This window comes from Malaclemys terrapin, chromosome 4 (assembly GCF_027887155.1).
Source record: "Malaclemys terrapin pileata isolate rMalTer1 chromosome 4, rMalTer1.hap1, whole genome shotgun sequence".
Taxonomy (NCBI): Eukaryota; Metazoa; Chordata; order Testudines; family Emydidae; genus Malaclemys; species Malaclemys terrapin.
The window spans coordinates 79270986-79298791 of record NC_071508.1 but is presented as its reverse complement, the minus strand read 5'-3'; the positions used below and the strand labels follow the sequence as shown (position 1 = coordinate 79298791).

The following is a 27806-nucleotide window of genomic DNA, read 5'->3' as shown; positions in this document are numbered from 1 at the left end:
TGGTGATGAGCAAAATAGATGGAGCTCTTTGAGTCTAACCGAGAAGGTTAAGAGGTCACTTGATTAGTCTAAGTATCCACAGGGGGAACAAATACTTAATAAGGGGATCTTAAATTTAGCAGAGGAAGGTATAACATGATCTAATGGCTGGAAGTTTAAACTAGATAAATGGAGACTAGAAAAAAGTGAATTATTATAACCATGAGTGATTTAGCCACTGGAGCAATTTACCAGGGGTTGTGGTGGATTTTCCATCACTGACAGCTTTTAAATCTGAATTGGAGGTTTTTCTGAAAGCTGTGCTCTAGGCATTGTTTTGGGAAAGTTTTATGGCTAGGTTTATAGAGTAGGTTAGTGGTTCTCAAATTTTGTATTGGTGATCCCTTTCACACAGTAAGCCTCTGACTGCAATGATCTCCTCTTCTCCGCCCCCCCAACTAAAAATGGGGGGGAGGGTAATTTAATGGGGGCTTGGGGCCCCATGCATGGCCAGGCTGTCAGCTCTCACACTGCATGTAACCATTTTGCGAACCCCTGGGCTAGGTGATAATGGTGCCCTCTGTTCTTGAAAATCTATTAGCTACTTCAGGGATGTTGAGGATAAATGGATTAAAGAATGTGAAGCACTCATCTACTACAGTAATGGGTGAGGGGGGCATGTAAGTAAGGTAGCATTCTCAAACAGCATTACAAGTTGCCATATTCCACTGTATCTACAGCATTGGAATGTCCAGCTCTAAATGTGAAGAGTTCTGGGGGTCCTTAAAGATGAAAGGTGTTATAGACAAGTCAAATCACTAAAAAGTAAGGCATTCCAGAGAGCATGGTATGTTATGAAACAAGTTTATTTCAGAGTTCTAGGGCTTAGCGAGAGCTTGAATATCCTTCACTCACCCTTTAATTACGTGCCATGCAGCGGAAGGGTAATACACAGTGTACACCAGTGAACTACAAGGCTCTGACTATCCTCCCCAGGGACCAGAGTAAAAGTGCAGGAACTTGTGTTGCTGATTCCCGAGGAGCCAGATGATATTTACTTGGCAAATCCCCAGGCTTTGCAATGTGAGTAAAGAATAAGTCCAGGATATTTGTGACCTGGAACAGAAATTACTATAGGAAATGCTGCTTAAAGGAACACACAAACTTTGCCCTGCTGAGGGTTGTATTGGAAGTTTGCCAGGAACTCAAGGGCCACACCTAATATGGTGGACAAACTTGGAAAAAAAATCTGACTATGTAATAATAGCTCTATAGTCACTCAGAACTTTAAGATAAAGGGAATAGGACTTTGCCTTAGCACTTGAAGTGAAAGTGGAGACTCTGGAAGTGATGACAATATAGGGTTTAGGACATTGCTCAGGTAGGACATACAACTCTCCTATGCTCAACAGTAACACAATCTGCACAGCTGTGTGTACATTCTAGTGTGCTGGATAGAACCTTGGCACTACACAGTTGCACAGCATATCCTGGGTCAGATTTGATGAGCCCCTTCTTTGACTCCCATCCCAGCTGGTGCCGATGAATCAGGATTGGTTAATGATTGATCTTATCCAGATATATGAATGAAATAGCTGAGCTAAAATGTCCTTAGTAAATCAACGGAGTCCTGTGGCACCTTATAGATTAACAGACATATTGGAGCATAAGCTTTCGTGGTCACCACATGCATCTGACAAAGTGGGTATTCACCCATGAAAGCTTATGCTCCAGTACGTCTGTTAGTCTGGATCTGTAAAAAAGTGACAGTCCTATGGCACCTTATAAACTAACATGGCTACCCCTGATACTTGAGTAAATCAAGTTACCATACCAGCTACAGCACAAAGCAAACGAATACTATATTGCCACCTTTTTGTTGGTGCCTGGCAAGTGGAGCTAGATGAGGAAAACCCAGATAACATGACTCACAGGGCTGATGCTATCTGAAGCCACAGAAAAGGTAGCAAGGGAAGGATTAACTGAAGTCTATGGCGTTTCTGGTGAAGATGCAGTATGCCAATGAGAGAGTGCGCTCTCCTGTTGGCATAATTACTCCACCTCAATGAGAAGTGGAAGCATGTTGGTGGCACTGGTGTTGCTTGGGGGGGAGAGGGGGACTTTTTCACCCCCCTGAGCAATGTTTGTTAGATCAATGTAAGCGGTAGTGTAGACATGCCCTGAGATTCCCATTTCTCCTGATTGGAAAGAGGAGTATTCTGCCAATAAAGAATTTTGTTTTCTGTATGGTGATACTACTTCCTTCATGCCTTTGTGTTCACAGCAGGTGGAGTTTTCAGGCACAGAAACATGAAAGATGCCTCCAATAACCCTTGATGTGTAAGAGGCATCTAGCAACCTCCATCTTCCCCCCACCGCTATGCTCGAGTCTGATGACCCGTCAGTTCCAGTGCTAGTAGAGATCCATTGGAGAATCCCCCTCCAATACCACAGTGCTCTCTGAGGATGATTCTATCATTCATGTGGAACAGGTGGCACTTGGAATCCCTGTGAAGAAGGGCCATCCTTAGGACACAGTGATTGGCATTTTAGTGTCCTAAGGACAAGTCAAGTGTGCATGTCATTGCCACACTTTACCTGAGGCTTCTCCTGTAATGTATCCCTTTCCTCACATCTAAAACTTTAAACCTTCAGATGTCTTAACTGATGAGGAGTGGGGTGGGGAGATCTCTGCAATTCTGGTCAAGTATGGAGATTCTCACAAATCATTTTGGATGTGAGCATGATGTTGCTAGCCATGGGGTCTGAAAAGGGAGACAGACCTGGGAATGAGTCCACATCTTCCCTCTTCTCTCTCTCCCCCCCCCCCCCCCATCTGGGCTTGCATTTTTTTTAATCTTAATCCTTAGATCTAGCCATCTAATTCCATCCACACTTGGACAAACAAGGCTTGTTAAGGAGCCATGTTCTACACTGACATCTGGTAGAACAGAAAGGACCATTCCACTTTTTATCCCACTGTATGAATCCATATTGACAAATGCATGAATGATGCAAGGATCATCCATTAGAACATAGTGAATGGGCCAGCAGGGCCCCAACGTGTCTGAGGCTTCTGGGCAGTAATAACAATATACATTTGAAACACTGCTCCAAGAACATGCTTGACTATTCCATATATGGATTTTGCATTAGCCTTTTGCAGGTGTGGGAAGACTCCTCTGGCAGTATAAGAAGCATTGCCCTTTTCAGTCTATATAGGTTCCTTCCATTTATTCCCTTTTCCTGATGAACACTGTTCTAAAAAGGTACTTGTGTGCTGAATACCCATTGCTGCTGATGCATGTTATGAAATCAAAAGATTGTGTCACATTTCAATCCAGAGCCTTGATCTGTGTATAATTCTAGAGTTAACAGCTTGTCAGGTGTGCATGCACACACCATGCATAGTCCCTGATTTAGCAGAGCAAGTAAAAGCAAAGTCAGTCTTGCATCAGCTGCTGAGTGGGCACTACCATGATCACAGGCTATGTGGATACCTCTAAACTGACTGTCAAGAGCTGAATGGGAAAGACCTAATACTTTGATATCACCAGTGAGTTAGTTGTGGTCCTATCAGCACTATGCCATCCATGTGTCTCACATGACCACACTGACATATGTATGGCCTGGTTAGTTTTATGGCAACTATAGGTGGTATCCAGACAGCAGGGAATTTTCAAAGAGCTTCTTTAATATCTGAACTTCATATTGAAGTTATTCCTACTTGCACTCCAAGATCACATCTAGAGCTGGGCAAAATCTTTCGCCTGGAACTCTTTTTTCCACAAAAAAAGCAGATTCAAGTCAGCCAAAACACTTCATGAATGTCATTTTTTCAAATTTGTTTTGGTCAAAACCACAAATTTAAAAAAACCTGTTTGACACTTTCAACACAAATCACTCCCTCCCCCAATTTAAAATAACACTTAACTTCAGTTTTACTTAGATCTGAAACATTGTTTTGAATTTCTTTCATTTTACTTGACATGAATTTCATTTGTTTAGGTCAACCTAAAAAGAAAAGGTTTCAGCAAAATAATTTTTGGAATGGCCAAAGAACTGAAAACTCAGTTATTTGCATAGGTCTATTCACTTCTGATCTTTCTGCCTGTAGCAAGTAAAGAGACATCATATCTCCAGCTACAGAGCACAAGCTGGTTGTCAGAGACCAGAAGGGACTTCCTGGATTTTGATCAATATTGTATAGTTAGCCAGATACTCCAGTGGAGATTTTTAGCCTTCCTCTGAAGCACTGATTATACCATAAGCAAACTATCAACTAGATAACATGATTAATCCACTGTGGCACAATTCTCTAACTCTGAACAGCTCAAAGAACTTTAGATCTTTAATCTTATCAGCACCCATGGGAGCCAAATCAATAGCATTATCTCCAATTTAAAGGTGAGGAAATTGAGGCATGGGGAGGCTAAGTGTTTTATCCATGGCCACATGGCAAGTCCATGGCAGAGCTAGAAATAGAACCCAGGTCTCCTGTTTCCAAGTGCCCTGTTCTATCTACTAAACACTGTGTGTCTTTGTAAAAATACTAGTCCATTCAAAAGGCCTCAGGGAGTATGACTGCATGTCACACTCTGCTGATCTATTGGATATTGCAGGACTATGTTCTGCTGAGTCCCCTTCTCCCTTCCCCATCCCCCATAGAACCCAAATAAAAGGATAGACTAGAAACTGCTTTCAAATAGTTTCACTTCATTTTGCTTCCTTGAGCTTGTGAATTTATTGAAGTGCTCTCTCCCCCCCCCCCCCCCCCCATCCTGGAATCCATCCTCCCTCATTGGGCTCTCTCAAGCAAGTTTCAAATCTGACATTTCTAGCATCAGCCTGTTGCCATAGAAACCATGATGGTGTCAGAAAAATGTGATGATGATTTCACCAGCTGGGGACAGGCTACAGACCAGGTGCAGTGATGTGGGTGGGTGTGTTTGGTGGGGAGGAGAAACTGAGTTACACCTTCTGGTCCCAGTCCTCAGACAGTAGTTGTCAGTCTGCTGCCTCCACACTGCTTTCTACAGAGCAGCTTGCGGAGGGTAGCTGTGTGTGTATATATAAATGACATGTTTGTGCATAAAAAGCCACAAGGGAGTGATCAGCCTCAGAACTGTAGTTGAGTGATGACTGGTGGTTAATACTGTTGAGTGGTCTAGGGAGGAGGTAAGAGCATGTTACCACACTGCAGGTGACCAACCACCCTGTCCGTCCCCTCCCCCCCCCCCCCAAAAAAAAACGCCACAACCTGGCATGCAGAGAAATTAATAGGGCCAGGAACAAAAAGCTGATGCCAGTCAGTCTTCCACACTGAGGGGCCATATCGGGGGATAGATATCACTCTTAGTTATATAGCCACAATTCAGCCCATATCAGCTTACAATCTCCAATATGCTTTCATCATAGTACAGCATCTAAATGCTAGGATGTGTAATTAGAAATGGGCCAGAATTAAACCCCCACATTCAAATACCCCCTGAATTTAAGGAAAGGCTTGATTTGGATTCAAACCAGGGGACTGAGGGCCATCTCCTATACATGATTTTTATTGACACTAATCTGGGATGGATGCACCCTCATTAATACAAGTGAGTTTCCGATGGATAACACATGATTTTTTTAAGGTCTAATCTCAGGACCTATTAAGGCTACAAAATTTTATTTCATTGAAGGGGGTATTTTCCGCTCAACAGTGGGATAAGCCACAAGGCTGCTGGACATCTGGCTAGGACTTTTAAGTCAGTAGTTCTCAACCAGGGGTATGTGTGCCCCTGGGGGTAGGTACTCAGAGGTCTTCCAGGATTTACATCAACTTGTCTAGATATTTGCCTAGTTTTACAACAGGCTACATAAAAAGCACTAGCAAAGTCATTACAAACTAAAATTTCATACAAACGATGACTTGTTTATACTGCTCTATATACAATACACTGAAATACAAATACAGGATTTATATCCCAATCAATTTATTTTGTATGGTAAAAATGAGAGAGCAATTTTTCAGTAGTGTGCTGTGACACTTATATTTGTCTGATTTTGTAAGCAAGTAGCTTAAGTCAGGTGAAATGTGGCAGTATGCAAGACCAATCAGACTCCAGAAAGGGTACAGTAGACTAGAAAGGTTGAGAGCCTTTAAGTGATGGAATGCAAAATCACTATGGACCTGTGGCTTTGAGGCCTAAAAGGGCAACCAAGCTTGACACTTAACATTTTGGTTAAACTCTTACTCCCGCTACCCAATTTTTTGGGGCCAGAACACACACTTGGCCACACATGGGAGAGTGATGATCACAATTCAATGTTTATGAAGTGGCAAGCCTTTGTAAATATCACTAGGGCTCTTTCCATTTAGAGGTAGAAAAATGGGAGAATGACACATTTAAAGAGTGTGAACCTGAGAATACCCTTAAGTGACACTACAGTATTCTAAAGCAACTGTTCTCAGTGTTGGTCATGACCCCAGGGTAGATCAGAGTTTTTTTTTTTTTTTTCTAGCCTTCCTTCACAATCAGAAAGCTTTCTGAATGTTGCAAGCCAGTGATAATTAGACTCTGGCTATAGCTGGATATACTAGTCAAAACTTCATAAGACTGCATCAATTATACTTTGTGAAATTATCAATTTGTATATGCAGTGAATATGCAGACTTATCACATATGGCTCAATGAACTGAGCCCTCTGCACTCTTTTTAATTGAAACACTACAAAGTACTCTAGGAAATGGGGCATAAAGGATTCTGGGATATAAATTCAAGAAAGAAAACTGGATTGTTTTCAGGTCACAGAAGGCAAAAGCAAATGAGGTTTGAGGCTACTAATCGTAAAATGATTCTCAACCTTTTCCAATAATGACCCAAACAGCTACAATACTGTTAATACCCTGTTTCAGACTTTTTCTATCTAATTTTTTAGAAGGTTATTGTGACAGGACTCACCATTCTGGAATCCTCCTCTCAGGCAATACCTGCTACTGCAGCAACTGCACCCCATTCCACCTTCAAGCCTTAGTGGCCAGGAAGGGCGACTTGGTCTTCCAGCCATGTTGCTTGTTGGGTATGCTAGAAGGTGGTAGAACTAATGTTTGACATCATTACTTTTGGACAAGTTAAAGGTAACAAACACAAGGTCTTCCAGTCCACCTGGGCTCTTCTTAAGTGTGTCTCTCTCCCAAAGTCCAAAACAAGGAAACCAATTCTACTACCCTTCCTGGGCTCAGTTGTCTGCAGAATTCTTCCCCATTTTCTACAAAGCCCTGCCTCCCAGCCTACTGATCTTCAAGGCTTCTTCCCCTAGACTGTATCTCTGTCTGCCTCTTCTTCTCTCTAACTAGCCTCTCCTTTCAAGGCCAGTCAGTTCTCCCAGCCTTTTAGGGACATCACCCAACTCCTTCCCAGCTGCACCCAATAATTGATCCAGACCATCTAATCCTCAGCTGGTCAGGATCAGTTTGGGAAGATGGGAGTGTAGCTGATCTATCACAGGTGAGGCTGAGCCCAACTCTCCTTAAAGATACCTGTGATGGGTATCTTGCCCTGCTATTCCTTTGAATTTGACCCTATGTATTCCCTCAAGTGAGAAACCACAAAATGTTGGACAATATTCGATTCTTCTGCAGAACTGAAAGGACCCTCTCAGTGAATTTTGATGGATTACAGTCCTGGCCCTTTTAAAAATCTTCTTATCCTGTAAGACGTGTGGTGCTTTGTGTGTGATGTTACTTAACATATCACCTGTCCTGCAGGAGTTTTCTATTGAGATTCCAGGAATGTACTCTAGGAACACACAGCAGGGCTAGGTGGGAAACCAATGAAAGAGGAACACATCCCATGCTCTTTTAGTGCTCTTAAAGGAGAAGAGCATGTGCAGTGAAAATTCCATTATATTTTTTCCCCTCTTCCTCCCCTCCCTAGTGCCCTGGGGAACACTGTTGCTTGGAGCATTCTGCTAATGACACCGGAGTCATCTAATTACCACTCAGTGTATCTGGAGAGAAGTACATTTTAAATGCATTTTTGCATGAGGGAAGCTTGTATCCCACCTGTCTCTCCATATCATCGTCTGTTAGCAACTCTGGAGACTTACAGTCCATATATGAGTTCCCAGTCCAAGCCTGATGGATCAAGAGAGGCAGTTATCCCTGTGCTGTTTGGCATGGCAGTCCAATCAATTATTAAAGTGATGCTCCAGATTCTAGAGCTACTTTGAAACTGGCAATGCAGTTTGACTCATCAGATCTACAGTAGTTCCTTGCTGATGGATTGCTGCAGTGAGCTCGGTGCTAAGAGGTACCATGTTATCGGAGGAAGAAATGGAAGAGAATTGAGTGTCTTATGAAAATAATGCTTAGAAATTGGAGCTGCTGAATTGGCAGACTGCATCTTGCGTACTTTATAAAACAGTTAAAACACTCGGCCGTAGCAAGGGGCAGTCAGGCAATCTTTCTGAAAAGCAAGTTATTGTGGCAGAGCATGTATGGTGTATGTGATTGCATGCATATAAGCATGTGCATGTATATTGTCAGGCGTGACTGAGCATTACTAATGTGTCATGGTGTGTGTCAGCATGAGTAAGATGTGGCAAAATGTACACACTGACTAAACTGTATGAAATGTCTGGACAACATGTGTTATGTGACTGCATGTGTGTATGTGGTAGAGCACTTGCAACCTATGACACAGCATGTGCAGTGTGCCACATACCATGTTCAGCAAAGCTGATATAAGATGCAACAAAGTGTTTATTCAAGATAGGACACAGATGCCTTTCCTATCTTTGGAAGGCTTGTCACATCATTGCAGGTGGCAATTATCAGCCATGTAGCAGCGTGGGTGCTGTGTTTAATTATAGCTCATATTTAAGGACACTAATAAAATTGACAGCTTTTTAACTCCTATTGGGGAAACTAAACACCTTTTTTGAAGGGGGGAAAAAAAAACAAATCAGAAGTTGAAAAGTTTTTCATGCGAAGTGTAAGAAAGAATCAGAAGGAAACTTCCTGGCTCTCCTCATAAGAAAGCTGAAACCCCTGGAAGATCAAATCCCTGAGCCAGGACGCATCTCCCAGCTGCTGCAACAAGGAAAAGGGATTTGAAATACCCAGCTTGGAGTTAAGGGAGCAAGACTACAAACAGGCAAGCAAGCAATAACATTGCGATCAAATAGCTTCCCCTCTAGAGAAAAAGGAGGTGACTCCCTGAACTTGGGGCTTTGGCAATCTTTTCCAGTAAGTGCCAGGACAGACTGTTGGGGATTTGTATTCTGTGGGGAAATTCCTTCCCATGGCTTTTTAAAAATTGAATTTCTCTCTCAAAACCCTTTCACAGCCTGAAATTGATGTCAGCTAGAGATGTGTAGATAGGATGTTCTCCCTATATTCCCCCTATGCCCCTTCCATTTCTGCAGTGTTCTTGGCCTGATCTTGTTCCCCAGCCCTAACCCCATTCCTCTAATTGCTTTCACTTTCCTTCCTTCCTCTTTTCTCTCTTCTTCTCTCCTCCCTCCCCCCCCCCCCCAGCTGTTTGGAGGGAGACACAAGGCAATACCTGCTTGGGCTATGGCCCCATAGGAGAGGGGGGGGGCATTCAGGAAGAATGCTAGGAGGGGGAGTAGTTGGGTGGTTCTGTGCCCCAGCAATTTTGCACCTCCTAAGGCCCCTTGCAACAAGTGTGCAAATTAGGGCAACCTCACTACAGCACTGTCTCTGCAAAGTTCCCCTGCGCTTTTTCTAAGGCGATGGGGGTGTGCATTGGCTTTGCTAATAATAGCAATGATGATGCATTCATTTTTTCTACTGCTTTCCTCCTGTAGGGGATTTTTTTGCAGCAAATTATAAAGCGATGACCTGTGCAAATGACCCAGTAACTCTACTGGGGAGCATGAGCACAGGAAAGACTCTGTGGGGAGTGAAAGGAGTGCAAGGAAAGCAGGTAGAGCAAAGGATCTGTGGGGAGCATGGGTGGTGTGTGGGGGAGAAGGGATGTTAGGTAAGAGTGCAAGTTGTGCAGGGAACGGTGTGTCCGGGTGCTGAGTGCTGGCTGAAATCATAGCTAGGAGGCTGCATGGAAAGCAGGGTGTAAGGGGAGAGGAGAGGTGACTTCAGAAGTGAGGAGAAGCACCTTACATTTTATTTTTCTAAAACTTCTTGGAGAGATGACAACAGTTCCTACTTTATACAGACCCTCTAGTGCTTACCTGACAATAACAGGGCTCCATGCTAGCTGTTACTTTGTGCTGCTTGAGCCCCAATGAAAGTTTGACTTGATGCCCACCAGATTGTGCCTTAAGAGGAGCTTCCTCTTACAAAGCACGCCAAAGAATGAAGACCCATCACTCTCCTTATTGGGATTTAACTAGCAGCTTCTTCCAGTATGCTCTTAGAAAAGACACAAACCATTCCAGTTCTCTCCCTGTGAGTCACCCATTGTACACAGTACTGCCTGCACCAGCGCTTCTCAAACTCTGGGTCAGGTCCCCAAAGTGGGTCACGATCCTGTTTTAATGGGGTTGCCAGGGCTGGTGTCAGACTTGCTAGGGTTCGGGGCCAAAGCCCAAGCCCCACTTCCTGGGGCCAAAGCTGAAGTCCAAGCCCCACCACCCACCAGAGCCCAAGGCCTTCCACCATGGGTGGTGGGGCTCAGGCTACAGGCCCTGCCCCACCCAGGGCTGAAGCCCCTTGAGCTGCGTCTGGTGTGGCAGGGCTCCGGCTTCAGCTTTGTTCCCTCCTCCTGGGGTCCTATAGTAATTTTTGTTGTCAAAGGTAGTTGTGGTGCAATGAAGTTTGAGAACCCTTGGCCTACACCACTGTGGGGAATGACATTCTGGCAGGGCCTGAAGAAGAGCTCTGTGTAGCTGGAAAGTCTGTCTCCCTCACCAACAGAAGTTGGTCCAATAAGACATTACCTCACCCACCTTGACTCTCTGGCACGAGAGATTCTTGACTGTATCATGCTGGTTCCTTCCTCCATTCAAAGGCCTGTTGTCACTGTGGGAGAAGAATGCCATATGCCCGGCCTGTGATACAGAAGAGAAATGCTGTGTCTCCAGTTCTCTTGCTATATGTGAATTGCAGACTGAACCTGTACTACCACTGCAGTCACACTATAGAGTCCTGTAATGTTTGAGAGTTAGTTATTTCCCCCACCCCTAAAGACTGGTCCTGTTCAAACTGGATCTGATTTCATTTCTCTAGACCTCTGGGACTAGGGTGACCAGACGTCCTGAAAGCTTATGCTCCAATACAGCTATCTGTTGGTCTATAAGGTGCCACAGGACTCTTTATTGATTTTATAGGGACAGTCCCAATTTTTGGGTCTTTCTTATATAGGCTCCTATTACCCCCTCGCCCCCGTCCTGATTTTTCACACTTGCTGTCTGGTCACCCTATCTGGGACATGCTCGCCTGCAGAGACAGCTTGGAAAGAGTGGCCCCTCTTATCCAGGGTATGCAGTTAAAAAAGCATGAATCCCAGGAACAGCTACATAATTGTCCACAGTGTGCTGTTCCATGTGCTGCAACTGGGCCACAAGGCACACCTGTGGGGGTGCATAGTAAGTGATCCCCTGGCTTGGTTTGCTGAAGGCAGAGCACTCAATAGATAGGAGGGAAACCTCAGCTCAGATCTCAGTCCCATCCACTGCAGCATATTTAAGTTGCCACTTAAGGTTTGTCGTCTTTTCCTAAAAAAGGTGCTGCTCTACCCGGGGATAACTAGTGCAGATTGGCTATCCCATTGTAACTCTTAGTGGCAACACAGTCCTGTAATTTCACTGCTATGTAAACTAGGCAGAGGTAGAGTGCTGAGTTCACCTCACTACCATATGGTAAAAACAACCCAGGCCTTGTCTCCACTAGGATTTTAAGGTGGGATCGCCAGCCTACATTAGCCACCCTGCTGTAAAATCAACCCCCCCACCCACCCCCCAACAAACCTTTTTTGCAGTGAAGATCCAGCCAAAGAAACTAGGGAGAGGGGTTAGCTCAAATCAGAGTGGGGATTTGGGACTGACTGTTTCTCTGGCATCTCCAGTGGATTGCCATGCCGGAGAGAGATGGTGGTTAGGGCATGAGCCTGGGGTTTAGGAGACCCAAATCCACTTCCTGTGTGAGTGTGGGAAAGGCATGTAGTGTCTCTGCCTCAGTTCCCTGTCTGTAAAATGATAGAATAGGGAAGTGCTATCTCCTAGGGATGCTGTGAGGATAAATACACGAACGACTGTGAGGCACTCAAGTAATATGGTAAAGGGGTTGGGGGGGAACATATAAATACCTGACACATGTTTGCTGTGGCCTAAAATCTTCTTAATGATAAGAACAGCCACAGTGGGTCAGGCCAGTATCCATTTTTCTGACTGGTGCCAATGCCAAGTGTTTTAGAGGGAATGAACAGAGCAGGACAGTTATCAGTGATCCATCCATCCCCTTTCCTCTTTACAATACATCTTGTTATTAGCGTATAATAAACCCTAATCCTGCACCTCTCCCCCAAACTTGCCTTTGGTCACCCTGTGCTTCCAAGCCCACTTGGTCCCTTTTTGAAGCCAGCATAGCCATGCTAATTAGCCTTCAGTGTGTAGAGCAACCTGCCCTAAACTTGGCAATTCCCATGGTTGCTGTACACTAGAGAAGGGACAGCCAGAGTCTGGGAACGGCAGCGGAGGAGCTGGACAAGTTAATTACTGTCTGTGAGGCCTTACAAGAAGAGGCAGCAAAAGAAAAGCTGTGGGCGTTGGTCCCATTTATGTGAGCCAAGTATAATACAGCTGCTGTGCAGGGTGTGATTGCACCATTTGGGAGAATCTACCTTGCGCATCTTCATTACAGATTGAGGAAATCTCTCTATCCCCATCCATGTTCCCTCGCCATGAGTGGGAATGCCATATGGTAGCTTTCTTTGTATAGAGATGGTAGGCAGTTGACTTAGGTGTGTTGAGGCTGATCCCTGACGAAGGACCTGGGAGTACCTCTAAGACAGTAAATCACAATGAAAAAGAAATGATCACATAGCCTGTAGTTCTGAAATACTAATTCCAACATGTTTGTGACAGATCTGTCTCTCCATTATCTCATCAATCTGTCTAATCTGCCCATCACCATGGTATCCAGGTACCAGAAGCGTGCCCATTGCAGAATCTTTGAAAGAGACTAGCTGAAGTGTATCAAATGAAAATAGCACACTGGAGAAGGGCCCTCTCGAGCACTGAGAACAGAGTTCAGACTCCTGGCCCCTTCGCTGAGACCGTCAACAAGGGGACCAGGTAGTGCTCCTTGGGACAGAGAAACCTGTCCCCTAGTATCAGAGGGGTAGCCGTGTTAGTCTGAATCTGTAAGACTAACAGAAGTATTGGAGCATAAGCTTTCATGGGTGAATTGGTGAATTGAAGTGGGCATTCACCCACAAAAGCTTATGCTCCAATACTTCTGTTAGTCTTAAAGGTGCCACAGGACCCTCTTTTGCTGTCCCATAGGTATCAGACTGAGACTACCAAACTCGATTCACAGAGGCCACTGAGCAGCCACCTGACAACTTGGTGACTGCTGATGAGTCAGTTCTTCACTGACAACCTAGAAGCTAAAAAGATCCATATTCCATTCTCCTGATTCATCCAGTTCCCCAGCTTAAAATAAAAATGAAGCTGATCTACCTTCCAATGGCAACATGATGTTGTTAGCCCTCAAAGAAATAAAAGGGGGGTTGTCTGTTCTTCCCTTTGAGCTATTTGTAGACAGAATGCAGTGTTGGCTTTGTACCAGGGAGAAATGGCTTTGCATTTGGGCATCTTTTATATTCCTTTGCTGTGTCAGGGAAGCTTTTATCATGCCGTTGAGATGCTTCAGATGGGCTGAGTGAAGATTTAGTGCACAAATGGTAAAGGCAAGTAGAAACACAAAGCATATGGTCCAGGGTCTAGTGGACTGACCATAGGGCTAGGAGTCAGTACACCTTAGTTTTAATTTCAGCTCTAGCTCTGACTCAGTGTGTGACCTTAAAGCAAGTAACTTTGCTTCTCTATGCTTCAGTTTCCCCATCTGTAAAATGGGATAAGAAGTACTTACCTCCAGGGGGTGCGCTGAGGATTAATTAGTTAATATTTGTCAAGTGCTTTATAAAAGCGCATAATGAGCATGCAGCAGTTCCCAGGCAGCCTTTTACTAATGGGATGTTCACTGTGTTGGGATTTCCCATGCTGATTTGCCAACACCAGATCCAGATAAAAATCCTGCTTTGCCCAGCCCGGGTATGCCAGATAGGAGAAATTGGGGACAAGATGGATTAATAATGCTCCTCTAGAGATCCTGGCTCAAATGCATGTCATGTCATTGTAGTCCTTAGTGGAAATGTTATGAGATACGTGGGTAACATTGGGGAGGTGTTACTGTGGGGGTCTTGTGGGAAAACGGGGCATGGGAAGCTCTGCAGCCTTTCTAATAGTGCTATGAATGAGCTCTGGGAGATGTGGTGGGCTCATGCAGAGGGAGAGGGGGATTTTGGAACTGACTTGGACATGCTGCTGAGACAAAGGGACATGAAGGCAATGTAGCAGGACCAAGGAGGCCCCAGATGTCCTGGCGTTACCTCAGTACTTGATGGTTTCATTAGGTCAAGGCTGAATGCGCCTTGTAACTCAATGTCCCTCTCATTCCTAGAATTGTGCCTTCCCAGTAATGCCTGGGGGCTTAGGGGGAGGGAGAATGACTGACTGTGTTTGGGTTTAAGGGGGAAGTTTGTCCTGCTGCTGCCTGATGTGTACCTATTCTGTGGCTAAACAGAGGACTTTAGCTATCAATCTGGCACTTCTTATCACTACATCATTCAATATACACCCTCCAAGCCTGTGTGGTCTGAGTACAGATTTGGCTTCCAAGACCCTCACATATTCAAGCTTCATTCTCCTTCCTAATAGATTTGCCTCTTCAGTTCCAGAGCTTGGCTGAGTGAATGCTGGGAGGAAGAAGTAGAGCAGGCAAGAGGAGTGCAGGGGTGGCATTAGACTAGGGTGACCATCTTTCCCAAAGGCAAAACAGGACACACTGTGGGGCTGGCCCGAGCTGCTCATCCAAGCATTCTCTTCCCCCTCCCCGCCCCCCATCCCCTCATGGGGCTGACATTGCTGCTCGCTGGAGCCCTGCCTTCTCCCCCCTCCCCCCATGGTGGAGCTGGCATTGCCATTCACCCCCCCTGCTCATTCCTCCACACCCCACTTTTGTGTGTGGTTTTAAAAAAAAAAAAAAAAAAAAAAGCCATTTGTCCTGTTTGCTCTTGCCAGCTGATCAAGTCTGATCTGAGAAGGTGCTAAGCAATCTTCAATTGGAGCAGCCGTTGCAGTGTCTCTCTCTCACACACACACTCCTCACATCACCTCTGAGAGGTGGAAATTTTTTCCAGATAAGGATCATGAGGTACAGGACCAAAGCTGTGTTTGGGGTCTAGGCACACAACTGGCCTGAAGTAACCTTTACATTCCACCTGCCCACTCTAGTGTTGTCTTGGCATTTGGCCAGTCCCTGGCATACCTTAGAGCAGCCTCAGGGTAATACTAAGGCTGATGTGAGCAAACATTAGCCTTGGCTACACTGGCGCTGTACAGCGCTGCAACTTGCTGCACTCAGGGGTGTGAAAATGCCCCCCCCACCCCCCGAGTGCAGCGAGTGCAGCGCTGCAAGCTATTCCCCTCGGAGAGGTGGAGCTCTCGCAGCACTGCAAGAGAGCTCTCTCAGCGCTGGCGGCACGACTACACTCGCGCACGCTGCAAATTGCCAAGTGTAGCCAAGGCCATCCACTAAGAATTGGACTGAGACCCAGCAACTCATTTCACAGAGGCCATTGATCAGCCATCAGATGGGAGTGAATTTTGGTCCCAGTTGGCCTTTGGTCAGAGTGGAACTGGTGCTCTAGAGAGACAAAAGGCTCCGTATCACATGTTCAGTCCCCTGGGCCATTGTAGTCCTACCACCCTTCCTTTCTCTGACTTGTCCGTTACCCCCTGGAGGCAACGTGGTGACAAATATCCTCCCTCACTTTATTAAAAATAAAAATACAAACCAGAAGCCTCTGGCCTGAAAGAAGAATAGAGCAGGAGGAAGGATCAGCATTATTTCTTTGATATATCCCCAGTGTGGTATGGTGAGATGCTGTGTGGAGTGAATCTCCCAAGCCATGTATCCCTTCCCCCACTACAACCAATGAGCCCCAGTTTGGAAGCCAGGGGATGCTGCTACTTAGGATCAATTCCTCTCCTTGTGGCAGGTATAGTCTCTTAGCAAGTTTCCACACTTTTCTCCCCCCCCCCCCAGGAAACATTGAAGGAGATGAATATTCCAGCCCTGCAACTAAATGTGCAACTCTGCTTCTGCAGAGGAGAGCAAGACCCAGTTTCAGAGGCTGGGCCATAGGGCTCTGCCTGACTCTTTTCTCTGCTATTCCCAGCCATATCCTAAGGGCAATGGGGCCCAGAGCAGAAACCACAACTCTGGATTCCTTTTGCTTTGGGGAGCTGGAATTAGGCACTTACTAATTAATGGCTGTTAACATTAATGTTCAGTGCCAGTGATTCTGGCATCCAGCCCATCCTCAATAAGCCATGGCCTCATTCTTCCTTCCAGGAGGCAGTTTGGCCTTGTCAGACAAGTACTATGAGGGAAGGTTTTAGGGAGAAGTCAAGTGAAGATTCAGGCTTTAGCCCCAGTAACATGGGACACTTCAGACTGAGCCAGTCCATGTGTGGTTGCTCTTCACGAGTCAGCCACAACCCTGAGTCTTGACTTTCTCATTCAGTCTCTTGCTTTCTCTCCCTGCCTCATTTCATCCATCACTGAATGAACATTGAACAGCCCTGAGATTTCCCCTTGGGCAAGAGAAGCATCTGACAGCCCAGACACTTTTAGCCTGAGCCAAGTACCTTTGATCAGAAAAGAGGACTAGCATGATAACCGGCATTCCAATGGAATCTCGGGTGCTTCCTGATTCCAGCCAGTGTGGAAATCCATGGGAGCAAACTATTGTGCTTCAGTGTCCAGCCAGGAAGTAGAGGTAGCAGAAACTGTGTGGGGGAGGGAACAATAAAAATGTTTGCCAAGCTTTCTGGAGCCTTGGCTTTGATTTTGGGGGACTAGTTTGGGGTCAGACTTGAGGTTTTGGGGTCAGCTCAAGTTTTGGGCACAGATTTAGTTCGGATTTTGTGTGGAAAATTTGCATCTGATATGGGGGCAAAATCTGAGTTAATTGCTCCGAACTGCTTCCCTAGTCTCTAGCTTTAACCTGCCTGGCTTGTGCTCCAGTCAGGGCTGGCTCCAGGCACCAGCTTGCCAAGCAGGTGCTTGGGGCGGCCACTCGGGAGAGGGGTGGCACGTCCAGCTATTCAGCGGCAATTCGGTGGACGGTCCCTCACTCCCACTCCGAGCAAAGGACCTTCCGCCGAATTGCCGCCGCCGATCGCGATCGCGGCTTTTTATTTTTATTTTCTTTTTTGGCTGCGTGGGGTGGCCAAAACCCTGGAGCCGGCCCTAGCTCCAGTGTGGAAAAGGGGCTGCATCCTTATTCCCATATCCATCTCCTCACTAGCTAAATCTCTGTAGGTTCTGGCAGCTGCAGTTGGCTGTGCTGCAGCTATTTCCAAGGATGATGGAAGGGAGCTGGACTCAAGTAAACAACTCAAAAACCTTGGATTGTACTTTTCCAGACACTTCTTTTGCAAGAAAATAAACAGCAGAACTGTTTAGATGGAAAGAATTCTAAGAGTCTGGTCAGAGCCATTTCAGTAATTCCTTTGAGTACAGGAGTTGGCCATGACATTTGTCCTAAGATCCTGTGGGTTTGTGTCATGGAAATAGTTGGCAATCTTAGGAAATTCAGAGACCAGAGCAACAGTGTCCGCTCTTGTTCTGACACCAGCATAGGCCTTGCTAGAGAATACTATTCAGCTGATGGCTTTCTTCACTACACGCTTAGCTCAGGCTCAGCCACGGGTTTCCCCTTAATATGATCTGCATTCCCACATCTGTATGCCAGCAGTGCTATATGGCAAGGTAACCACCACTTGCTGAGCTCTAGGGCAGACCCCCAGGTAGCTGTTTAGTGTGTACTGCTCCCCTGAGGTGACACTGACAATTGCCACAATCAAGACATGATGGTCCTCCAATCCCTTCCATAAGTCCACTTCCAGTCCAGGGGCTATCAATCTACCTTTGCTCAGCTTCCTGCTTGCAGGTCAGTTTCTCTAGGTTCAAACACTGGAGATGTGTAAAACGGCTCAATGGTAGGGTTACCATACATCCGTTTTTTCCCGGACATGTCCGGCTTTTCGGCAGTCAAACCCCCGTCTGGGGGGAATTGCCAAAAAGCCGAACCTGTCTGGGAAAATGCCGGCCAGGCACTTCCCCTCCCGCGGCGGCTCTGCTCCTCCCCTGACTCTTCGGCTCTGTTTAAGAGCCGAGCGCTATGGGCTTCAGGCAGCCCCCTTGCCTCCGGACCCCAGCTGCCGGCCGGGCACTCCCCCCCCCCGAAGCCGGTAGCGCTCGGGCAGCTCGGCTCTTAAACAGAGCTGAAGAGTCAGGGGAGGAGCAGAGCCTCCGGCCGCAGTTGCTCTGCTCCTCCCCAACTCTTCGGCTCTGTTTAAGAGCCGAGCGCTACGGGCTTTGGGCAGCCCCCATGCCTCTGGACCCTGCGCCGCCAGAGCCCGGGAGGGGAAGTGCCTGGCCGGGTGCGCAGGGTCTGGAGGCATGGGGGCTGCCCGAAGCCCAAGTGCTACTGGCTTAACGGTTTGCCGGGCAGCCTCCAGACCCTGCGCCCCCGGCTGGGCGCTTCCCCTCCCAGGCTCCAGCTGCGCTGGGGAAGCGCTGGCCGGGGGTGCAGGGTCTGGAGGCTGCCTGGCAAACCGTGAAGCCAGTAGCGCTCGGGCAGCCCTTTCCGCGTGGCTGGGAGTGGGAGGGAGGAGGGGGCGGAGTTAGGGCAGGGTTGGGGCGGGGAAGGGGTGGAGTTGGGTGGGGGTGGGAAATGGGTGGGGCCAGGACCCCATGGAGGGTCCTCCTTTTATTTGTTAAGTATGGTAACCCTATCAATGGCCACTAACAAACTCCTGCATCCATGTACAGCCACCTGGCCGTATGAAGGTACTTGAATCTTGGTGCAGCTTTGGGCTGAACTGAGCAAACCCCTTTGACTCTATAAAGCATGGAGCAGCCCAGTGAGCTGTGGTGCTGTATACTGCTTGTCATGGCCAGATACAGCACCAGCACCGTTGTAGGCCATGACAACCTGCAATAGCATGATCATGTTACTGTGCTAACTTACCCAGTGAATGCTTACTCTGTGCTTAACATGCAGTGAAAACAATTGAAGTGCTTTCTCCACACCTCACACCAGAATAGCTTCCCTCAGCTAACACATTTCATCCCAAGCCCTGTCCCTTTTTGACACTAGGGTTCTGTCTCCACAACAGGTCCCAACAGGGGTAGACAGACACTAGCTTTGCTGAAGCTAACACACTTAAAAGAGCAGTGTGGTTGTGGCCGCTTGGGCTAGCTGGCAGAGTCCAAACCCACCTGACCCCCGGGTACATACTTGGGCGGCTAGCTTGAGCCGACACCCGGGCCTGCATAGCCACGCTGCTGTTTTTAGCATGCTAGCTGTGCTCAAGCTAGCACGTCTGTCTAACCACTCTGGGAACCATACCTCCCAGCTGCAGTGTAGACATACCCTAGCACAGAGTCCACGTGCATGGAACCGCTATGGGAAAATCTGGCCTGAGCGAGGGACTTGCCAGATTAGCGTCCCATGCCTGCTCAGGAAAAAAAATTTGGTTTTTAGACCAAGCCAAGAGGGAATGAAGGAACGCAAGACAGGGTCTGTCTGATCTGAAGGTGCCAAGCAATCTTCAGTTGGAGCAGCCCTTGCCGTCTGTGTGACTCTCTCCCAATCTTGATTTTTTTTTTTTTTTTGGGGGGGGGGGGGGTTTAATGTCTCTAGTGTTTTATGGGACTGTGCGCCTGTGGGACTCAGTTCAACCAAGGAAAGAAGATTGGTGTACAGTGGCCCTTTACACATGAGTTGCTCCCAAGGATGGGCTACATTAGGACCCGCTGCAGAAGCAGGAGGGGAAGGTGAATGACTGTCAAGGAGCTACTTGCCATTTGCCCCATGCTGCAAGTAAATAAAGGGGGCCGCACAGCTTTCTTCACACCCAACTGCTCCCCTAGAGTAATTTAATGTCCTCTAGGTTGGGAAATGTTGTGAGAAGATGCTAAACTCCTGATTTCAGTCTGCCTCGGACATCACTTTATATCGGGATGGACTAAGTGAGGCTCACAGGCCAAATGCACCCCTGTAGTTTTTCAGGGCTGTCCTCATTTTTAATATAGAAGAACAGCTGGAAGATACCATCCATCCTAGCATGCAGTGCTACACAGACCCAGATGGAGCACTGCATCCTGGGACCTTTAGCCCCTATAGACTTTACCTTACACGTCTGTTAAAGATGAGGGTAGCTGAACACTTATCTGCTCTCTGATACAAGTTAAGTCCTAGGGTCTCTGTCACATTGCCAGAGCTGTCTCACATCTCCCCATGGACACTTAAAGCTCAGGCACCCCTGCTTTCTGCATTACCATCCTCTTTACAGATTGTCTCACTGGGATCCCCTCAGAAATCACAGAAAGTCCTTCATTTATGCCATCAGCCCTCATGGTGAGATCTCAGAGGAGACTGATATACCCAGGACCTTGCTAATGTGGTCTATGCATGATCAGTCCAGAGGGGTCAGATGAGTGAAGCGGCAGGCAGCCTCTCTTTAAGAGCACTTAGTACCAGCTAGTCCAACAGAAGGTTTTGGATTGGCTGGGCTCCCCCTCCTTCTGTCATCTGGAGAGAAGACAGGCTCCCAGCTGATAACAAAGCTCTTCCACCCACTATAATTAGGAAGATAAAAGCACACAGAGCAGAGGTTTAATTGGAGCAGCCATCAAAAGAATGTTTATGCTGCAGGTTTCTTCTATGGTTTTTGAGCCACTTTTGTGGCTTCTGAGGAAACTCAAAATGTAGAATTTATTCTCTGTGGACAGAATTTCCTTGGGTCTTTGATGCAGTTAGAGAGGAAGGGAACTCCGGGGATGCGGCTGCTAATGCTCTCTTGTCTGGAATTCCTTAATGGACAGCTCCCTGGAGGTTACCAGTGTGAAATGGTGATGGGTCTCTCTGTTCCTGTGGGGACATGTGTCCACATTAAAAAAATCTACCCACATAATGGGCCACGTGGTGCTCCTTGCACACAGACATGGCAGAGAGGCCAACAGGTGAATCGATCATAGTGATGGAACTTCCTTGGGCTCTAGAAGGAGTTGCTCCTGGTCAGGGAATTAGAGGGGAAGCCATTTTGCAGTGTTGCTGCCTGTACTTGACTTGTTCTGGGGCATCAGTCCCCAAGACTGTCAGTCTGGCACTGTCACCAACCCTAAAGTAACTATGTTAAAGTCACAGAACCTCCCTTTCTTTGAGCTTTGGTGCTTTCTTTCAAATGGGTACAGCAGTAACAAATAGGTAGAAATGCTCTTCATTGGTTCAAAATGAACTAAGGCTCCTCTGTCCAGCTGTGGACAAATCTAGTCTGACCTGTCATGAGAACAGCAATGCCCCATTCTTGTCCACGGAAGACACCCAACTATTTTTGGGCCCAATCCTGCTAAGTGTCTCCAGCACCTTTAATGGGAGGATGCTTAGTTCCTCATAAGGGGTCCAATCCTATGAGAGATGCTCCTTGTCAGCACTTTTGACTTCCTCTGTCCTTTCAGTTTCTTCCAAAGCCAGCAACTGCTCGTGAGTCACCATGGCAACCAAGCAACCCCCGCCTCTAATGAAGAAGCATAGCCAGACGGACCTGGTGAGCCGACTCAAGACACGGAAGATCTTGGGAGTTGGAGGGGAAGATGATGATGGGGAAGTTCATAGGTCTAAGGTAAGAACCACCTCCATGCACTGTGATACCGTAACACTATTCTGGGTGTATGGGAACTTGGATGGTCCTAAACAGAGAGACAGCAGGTGTGGTGGTGTTGTCTGCCGTACAGCAGGGAAAGGGGGAATTGAAAGAGCCTCTTACAATGGGTCAGACATTGGGTGTCCCTGAGGAGAGGGAGAACTGGGGAACTTGCACCACCCTCCCCCATTGTGCCCCTCATTGACATCTCTTAGCACCAAGAAGGGAAAAATGGTTCCAGGCAATGCATGAGGCTTAAACATGTTGTTTTTACTTGAGCCAAACTGCTATTGATGGGGAAGGAAAAGAGGAAAGGGCAGTAGGGGAACAAGTTGGTAATCCATCTTTGAACTCCATGTTCTTTGGGGCAGGATAGATGTTTGCAATGGTCTGTAATAAAGACTTGCAGGGAGACCTATGGAGATCAGAAGTTGGGAGATGCTCTGCATCAGGATTCTCTTGTGGCATGCAGCTAAATGAAAAGGTTACTAAAGACCTTTCACTGCAGAGGAGTGGTCAAAAAAACAAGAAATAGCAAAGACCAGATAGATAATGGGATGAGGCTCAGCTGACAGCTCTCCCTTCCTCTGCCTGAGATTAAAAACAAGTGGGTAGTAGGGAGGAACCCAAAGAAAAATCCTCCACATCCAAACACCCTGAGCTTTGGGGAAATTCAAATGTGAACCATGCAGCTTGGGCCTGTCTCCAGGATGGGCCAAACCAAAATTCTGGATTTGGACTCTGAGGCTCAGACCAGGAGCGCCGCCAGCTTTTCTGCCACTCTAGGCAGTGGAAGGTTTGTCCCGAAATGCCGCCCCTAGAGGCGGCAGAAGGTCCTGCCGCTGAAATACCGCCGTGGTCACCGCCCCCCCCCATTGTAGTGCCCTAGGCGACCACCTAGGTGGCCTAATGGGTTGCGCTGGCCCTGGCTCAGACTTCTCTAGCCAATGCAAGTTGAGCTGAGAAGATTGGTTTGAACCATAGAACCATAGAATATCAGGGTTGGAAGGGACCTCAGGAGGTCATCTAGTCCAACCCCCTGCTCAAAGCAGGACCAATTCCCAATTAAATCATCCCAGCCAGGGCTTTGTCAAGCCTGACCTTAAAAACCAATAAGGAAGGAGATTCCACCACCTCCCTAGGTAACCCATTCCAGTGCTTCACCACCCTCCTAGTGAAAAAGTTTTTCCTAATATCCAACCTATACCTCCCCCACTGCAACTTGAGACCATTACTCCTTGTTCTGTCATCTGGTACCACTGAGAACAGTCTAGATCCATCCTCTTTGGAACCCGCTTTCAGGTAGTTGAAAGCAGCTATCAAATCCCCCCTCATTCTTCTCTTCTGCAGACTAAACAATCCCAGTTCCCTCAGCCTCTCCTCATAAGTCCTGTGTTCCAGTCCCCTAATCATTTTTGTTGCCCTCCGCTGGACTCTTTCCAATTTTTCCATATCCTTCTTGTAGTGTGGGGCCCAAAACTGAACACAGTACTCCAGATGAGGCCTCACCAATGTCGAATAGAGGGGAATGATCACGTCCCTCGATCTGCTGGCAATGCCCCTACTTATACAGCCCAAAATGCCGTTAGCCTTCTTGGCAACAAGGGCACACTGTTGACTCATATCTAGCTTCTCGTCCACTGTAACCCCTAGGTCCTTTTCTGCAGAACTGCTTCCTAGCCATTCGGTCCCTAGTCTGTAGCAGTGCATGGGATTCTTCCATCCTAAGTGCAGGACTCTGCACTTGTCCTTGTTGAACCTCATCAGGTTTCTTTTGGCCCAATCCTCTAATTTGTCTTGGTCCCTCTGTATCCTATCCCTACCCTCCAGCGTATCTACCATTCCTCCCAGTTTAGTGTCATCTGCAAACTTGCTGAGAGTGCAGTCCACGCCATCCTCCAGATCATTAATGAAGATATTGAACAAAACCGGCCCCAGGACCGACCCCTGGGGCACTCCACTTGAAACCGGCAGCCAACTAGACATGGAGCCGTTGATCACTACCCGTTGAGCCCGACGATCTAGCCAGATTTCTATCCACCTTATAGTCCATTCATCCAGCCCATACTTCTTTAACTTGCTGGCAAGAATACTGTGGGAGACTGTATCAAAAGCTTTGCTAAAGTCAAGGAATAACACATCCACTGCGTTCCCCTCATCCACGGAGTCAGTTATCTCCTCATAGAAGGCAATTAGGTTAGTCGGGCAAGTCATGCCTGACTAACCTTTGATGAATCCATGCTGACTGTTCCTGATCACTTTCCTCTCCTCGAAGTGCTTCAGAATTGTTTCCTTGAGGACCTGCTCCATGATTTTTCCAGGGACTGAGGTGAGGCTGACTGGCCTGTAGTTCCCCGGATCCTCCTTCTTCCCTTTTTAAAAAATGGGCACTACATTAGCCTTTTTCCAGTCAGCCGGGACCTCCCCCGATCGCCATGAGTTTTCAAAGATAACGGCCAATGGCTCTGCAATCAAATCTGCTAACTCCTTTAGCACCCTCGGATGCAGCGCATCCGGCCTCATGGACTTGTGCTCGTCCAGTTTTTCTAAATAGTCCCGAACCACTTCTTTCTCCACAGAGGGCTGGTCACCTTCTCCCCATACTGTGCTGCCCAGTGCAGCAGTCTGGGAGCTGACCTTGTTCGTGAAGACAGGCAAAAAAATCATTGAGTACATTAGCTTTTTCCACATCCTCTGTTACTAGGTTGCCTCCCTCATTCAGTAAGGGGCCCACACTTTCCTTGACTTTCTTCTTGTTGCTAACATATCTGAAGAAATCCTTCTTGTTACTCTTAACATCTCTTGCTAGCTGCAACTCCAAGAGTGATTTGGCCTTCCTGATTTCACTCCTGCATGCCTGAGTAATATTTTTATACTCCTCCCTGGTCATTTGTCCCATCTTCCACTTCTTGTAAGCTTCTTTTTTGCGTTTAAGGTCAGCAAGGATTTCACTGTTAAGCCAAGCTGGTTGCCTGCCATATTTACTGTTCTGTCTACACATTGGGATGTTTTTTTCCTGCAACCTCCGTAAGGATTCTTTAAAATACAGCCAACTCTCCTGGACTCCTTTCCCCCTCATGTTATTCTCCCAGGGGATCCTGCCCATCAGTTCCCTGAGGGAGTCAAAGCTTTCCCCCTGCCCTTAGTTTACAAACTCCTCTACGACCTTTTTCATTTTACATGGAGGGTTTGTTGGACCTGAAACCCAAATGGCTGCGGCTCCCAAATCCATGGGGAGTTTCATATGAGCCCGAGATCTAAGACTACTGAGTTTTGAACAGATCTACTTGTAAGTCCCTTCTACCTGATTTTGTATTTGCCACATGTCACTATTTAACGCTCAGTGGCTCTGTGACAATCATTTAGGGTGACCAGATGTCCCGATAAAATCGGGACTGTCCCAATATTTAACCCTTTGTCCCGCGTCCTGATCAATGTACGATCGAGACGCCATTTGTCCCGACATTCATGTAAGGAGGTGAGCGGGAGGGAGGCGCTGACCCCGTGGGTGCTCCGGGGCTGGAGCACCCAGGGGGAAAAATTGCAGCCAAGCTCTCCCCTTCTCCCCCCCCCCCCCAAGATGGCGCATGAGGGCAAGGGCAGTGCAGGGGCGGGAAGGGGCGGGGGTGGGCAACTAACCACCCAGCAGAGGGGAAGTTGGCGCCGTAGGGGTGAGTGGCGGGCGGGGGGGGGTGTGAAAAGGCGAGCAGTGGGTGGGGAACAGGAGGGACACAGCAGTGGGGGGGGGGCTGAGCGGGGAGGGGGCGGGACCTGGAGCAGAGTGGGGGCGGACTGTGGGCAGGGCTGACGGCACCCCAATGTGTCCCGATATTTTAGTGTGGTGATCTGGTCGCCCTACAATCATTCATTATTTGGAGTATGGTCGTGCTTAGAGGCCCCAATCAAATTCAGGGCCTCATTATGCTAGGCGCTGCACAGAGCGTAACGGAAAGCCCCTGCCTCAAAGAGCTTCCAGTCTAAACAAAGAGTGGGAGAAAGGAGAGATGATTATCCCCCTTGTACAGATGGGGAAATGAAGCACAGAGAGACAAAGTGACTTGCCCAAGTTACACAAGAAGCCACTGGCAATGCTGTGGACTGGACCCAGAGTCATAAGAACGGCCATACTGGGTCAGACCAAAGGTCCATCTAGCCCAGTATCCAGCCTTCTGACAATAGCCAATGCCAAGTGCTTCAGAGAGAATGAACAGAACAAGGCAATCATCAAGTGGTCCAATAGTGAGTCACTATATCCCCTTACAAGCCCATCCTTCCTCTCTGGTCTTTGCCATGATTTCATCACGGTCACTTTGCCTAGACACTACATAAGAGCTGTTCCATAACGACAGCGGGAGCTGTGTACTCCAGGATTAAAGACGTGTTGAATTGATGGCCGGGGGGGCGGGGGGAGAGGTAGTTCACGCGTGGCTGCTCTAACATGGGGATTGCAAGCCCTAGAGTTGTACTGTGTGAAGCTCAGCAAATTCTGGCTGCAGAGTCAGACTGACAGAGCGCGGCCCCGGGGCTTGGTCCCTGTCCTGTGGGAAGGGACTAAGCAAAAGGGATGCCTATTTCTAAAAACTTATGCTGTTATTTTACATTCACAAATCAGTGAAGCAACCTGAAATGTGATTTTCTTTTTGGGGGGGGGGGGGGGGAGAGGAGAGGGAGTAAGATACATGAAGAGGGCAGGAAAGAGGAAGACCACAGAAGTGTGTGTAAAGGGGAGGTGAAATGGGAAAATGTGCTCAGGTTAAGAGAAAAGGGGAAATAGAGATGTCGGGGAAAAGCAGAGGACAGATTAAAAATTAGGCTGGGATCCCTGAAATCCTACCATCTGCTTAGCTGCAAGATTTAGAATAGCCCATCACCCAAATCACCACAGCATATTATCTTTGCGACATAATAATCACTGGAACCCACATCCAGTGATGCGGTGGGTGGATGGGGGACTCAGTGACCATTTGACTCTTTCACTGTCCTCTGGTGCAGTAAGCCCTATAAGCCCTCCAGGAAATGCTTTGCAACTGAGATGCAGCTACATCTGGTGTGGCATACAGCAGAATCGCAGCCGTGGGTGGAATTTCCAGGCCTCTGGGGGTGGCAGGGCCTGGAGTTTCAAGCTGCTATTCTCCCCTTATTAGAGATGATGTTTTATAAATTTGGGAATATACATAACTTTGTGGGTGGTTTATATTCTCTTTGAGAACACAGTCAGACACAAACATCCATCCATTTTCCCCCCACCCCTCCCCACGCTCATGCTGACACACACAGAGCTTCATCTTTCTTTTTCTGTCACCATCTCTCTCTCTCTCTCTCTCTCATGCGCACACACACACACACACACACACACGCACATTGTATTGCTCATACAGAAACAAGAGTTCTCCATAGTCAGCAGTGCCTGTGTAAGGGCAGTAACATAGAAGCTTTTGACAGGGAATTGCAAATGCTGGAGACTGCAAGACATTGGAGAGCAGGGATTGACAGTCGCTTGAAGGAATTAGTCATGGGGCTTGATCCTCAGCTGAGCTCATGCAGGGTGCAGCTGAGTGTGGGAGACACAGGTGGCTTTAAGATACCTCCCCAATATCAGGGCCATATGGGGCTGAATCAGCCCAACATAAATCGGAGCAGCCACAGGAATGGTCCCCCTAGGGCTCCTAACATTGTTCCAGGATTGACAGAGCAGTACACTCATCGCCCACCCCTTCTCACCTCTGTCACTTTCTAGGCCTGCCCTGGAATGCCACATATATGGAGGGGAAGTCAAGGGGTGTTGGGTAACTTTATATCACTAGGAGCTTCCCTCCATTAGAAGAACCCCCAACTTGCCCCTTTAGGAGTGT

The 27806-nt window shown here is 47.4% G+C and overlaps 1 protein-coding gene across 1 annotated transcript in view; it reads left to right on the top strand.

Annotated features, from left to right (window-relative positions):
* TP53I11 (tumor protein p53 inducible protein 11) overlaps positions 1 to 27806 on the top strand; it is a 46830-nt gene that overhangs the window by 7640 nt on the left and 11384 nt on the right. Inside the window, exon 2 of the mRNA XM_054025614.1 lies at positions 21770 to 21933. Coding sequence (XP_053881589.1) covers positions 21805 to 21933 — 129 coding nt within the window. The 5' untranslated portion in view covers positions 21770 to 21804. The remainder of the gene's footprint in view (positions 1 to 21769; positions 21934 to 27806) is intronic.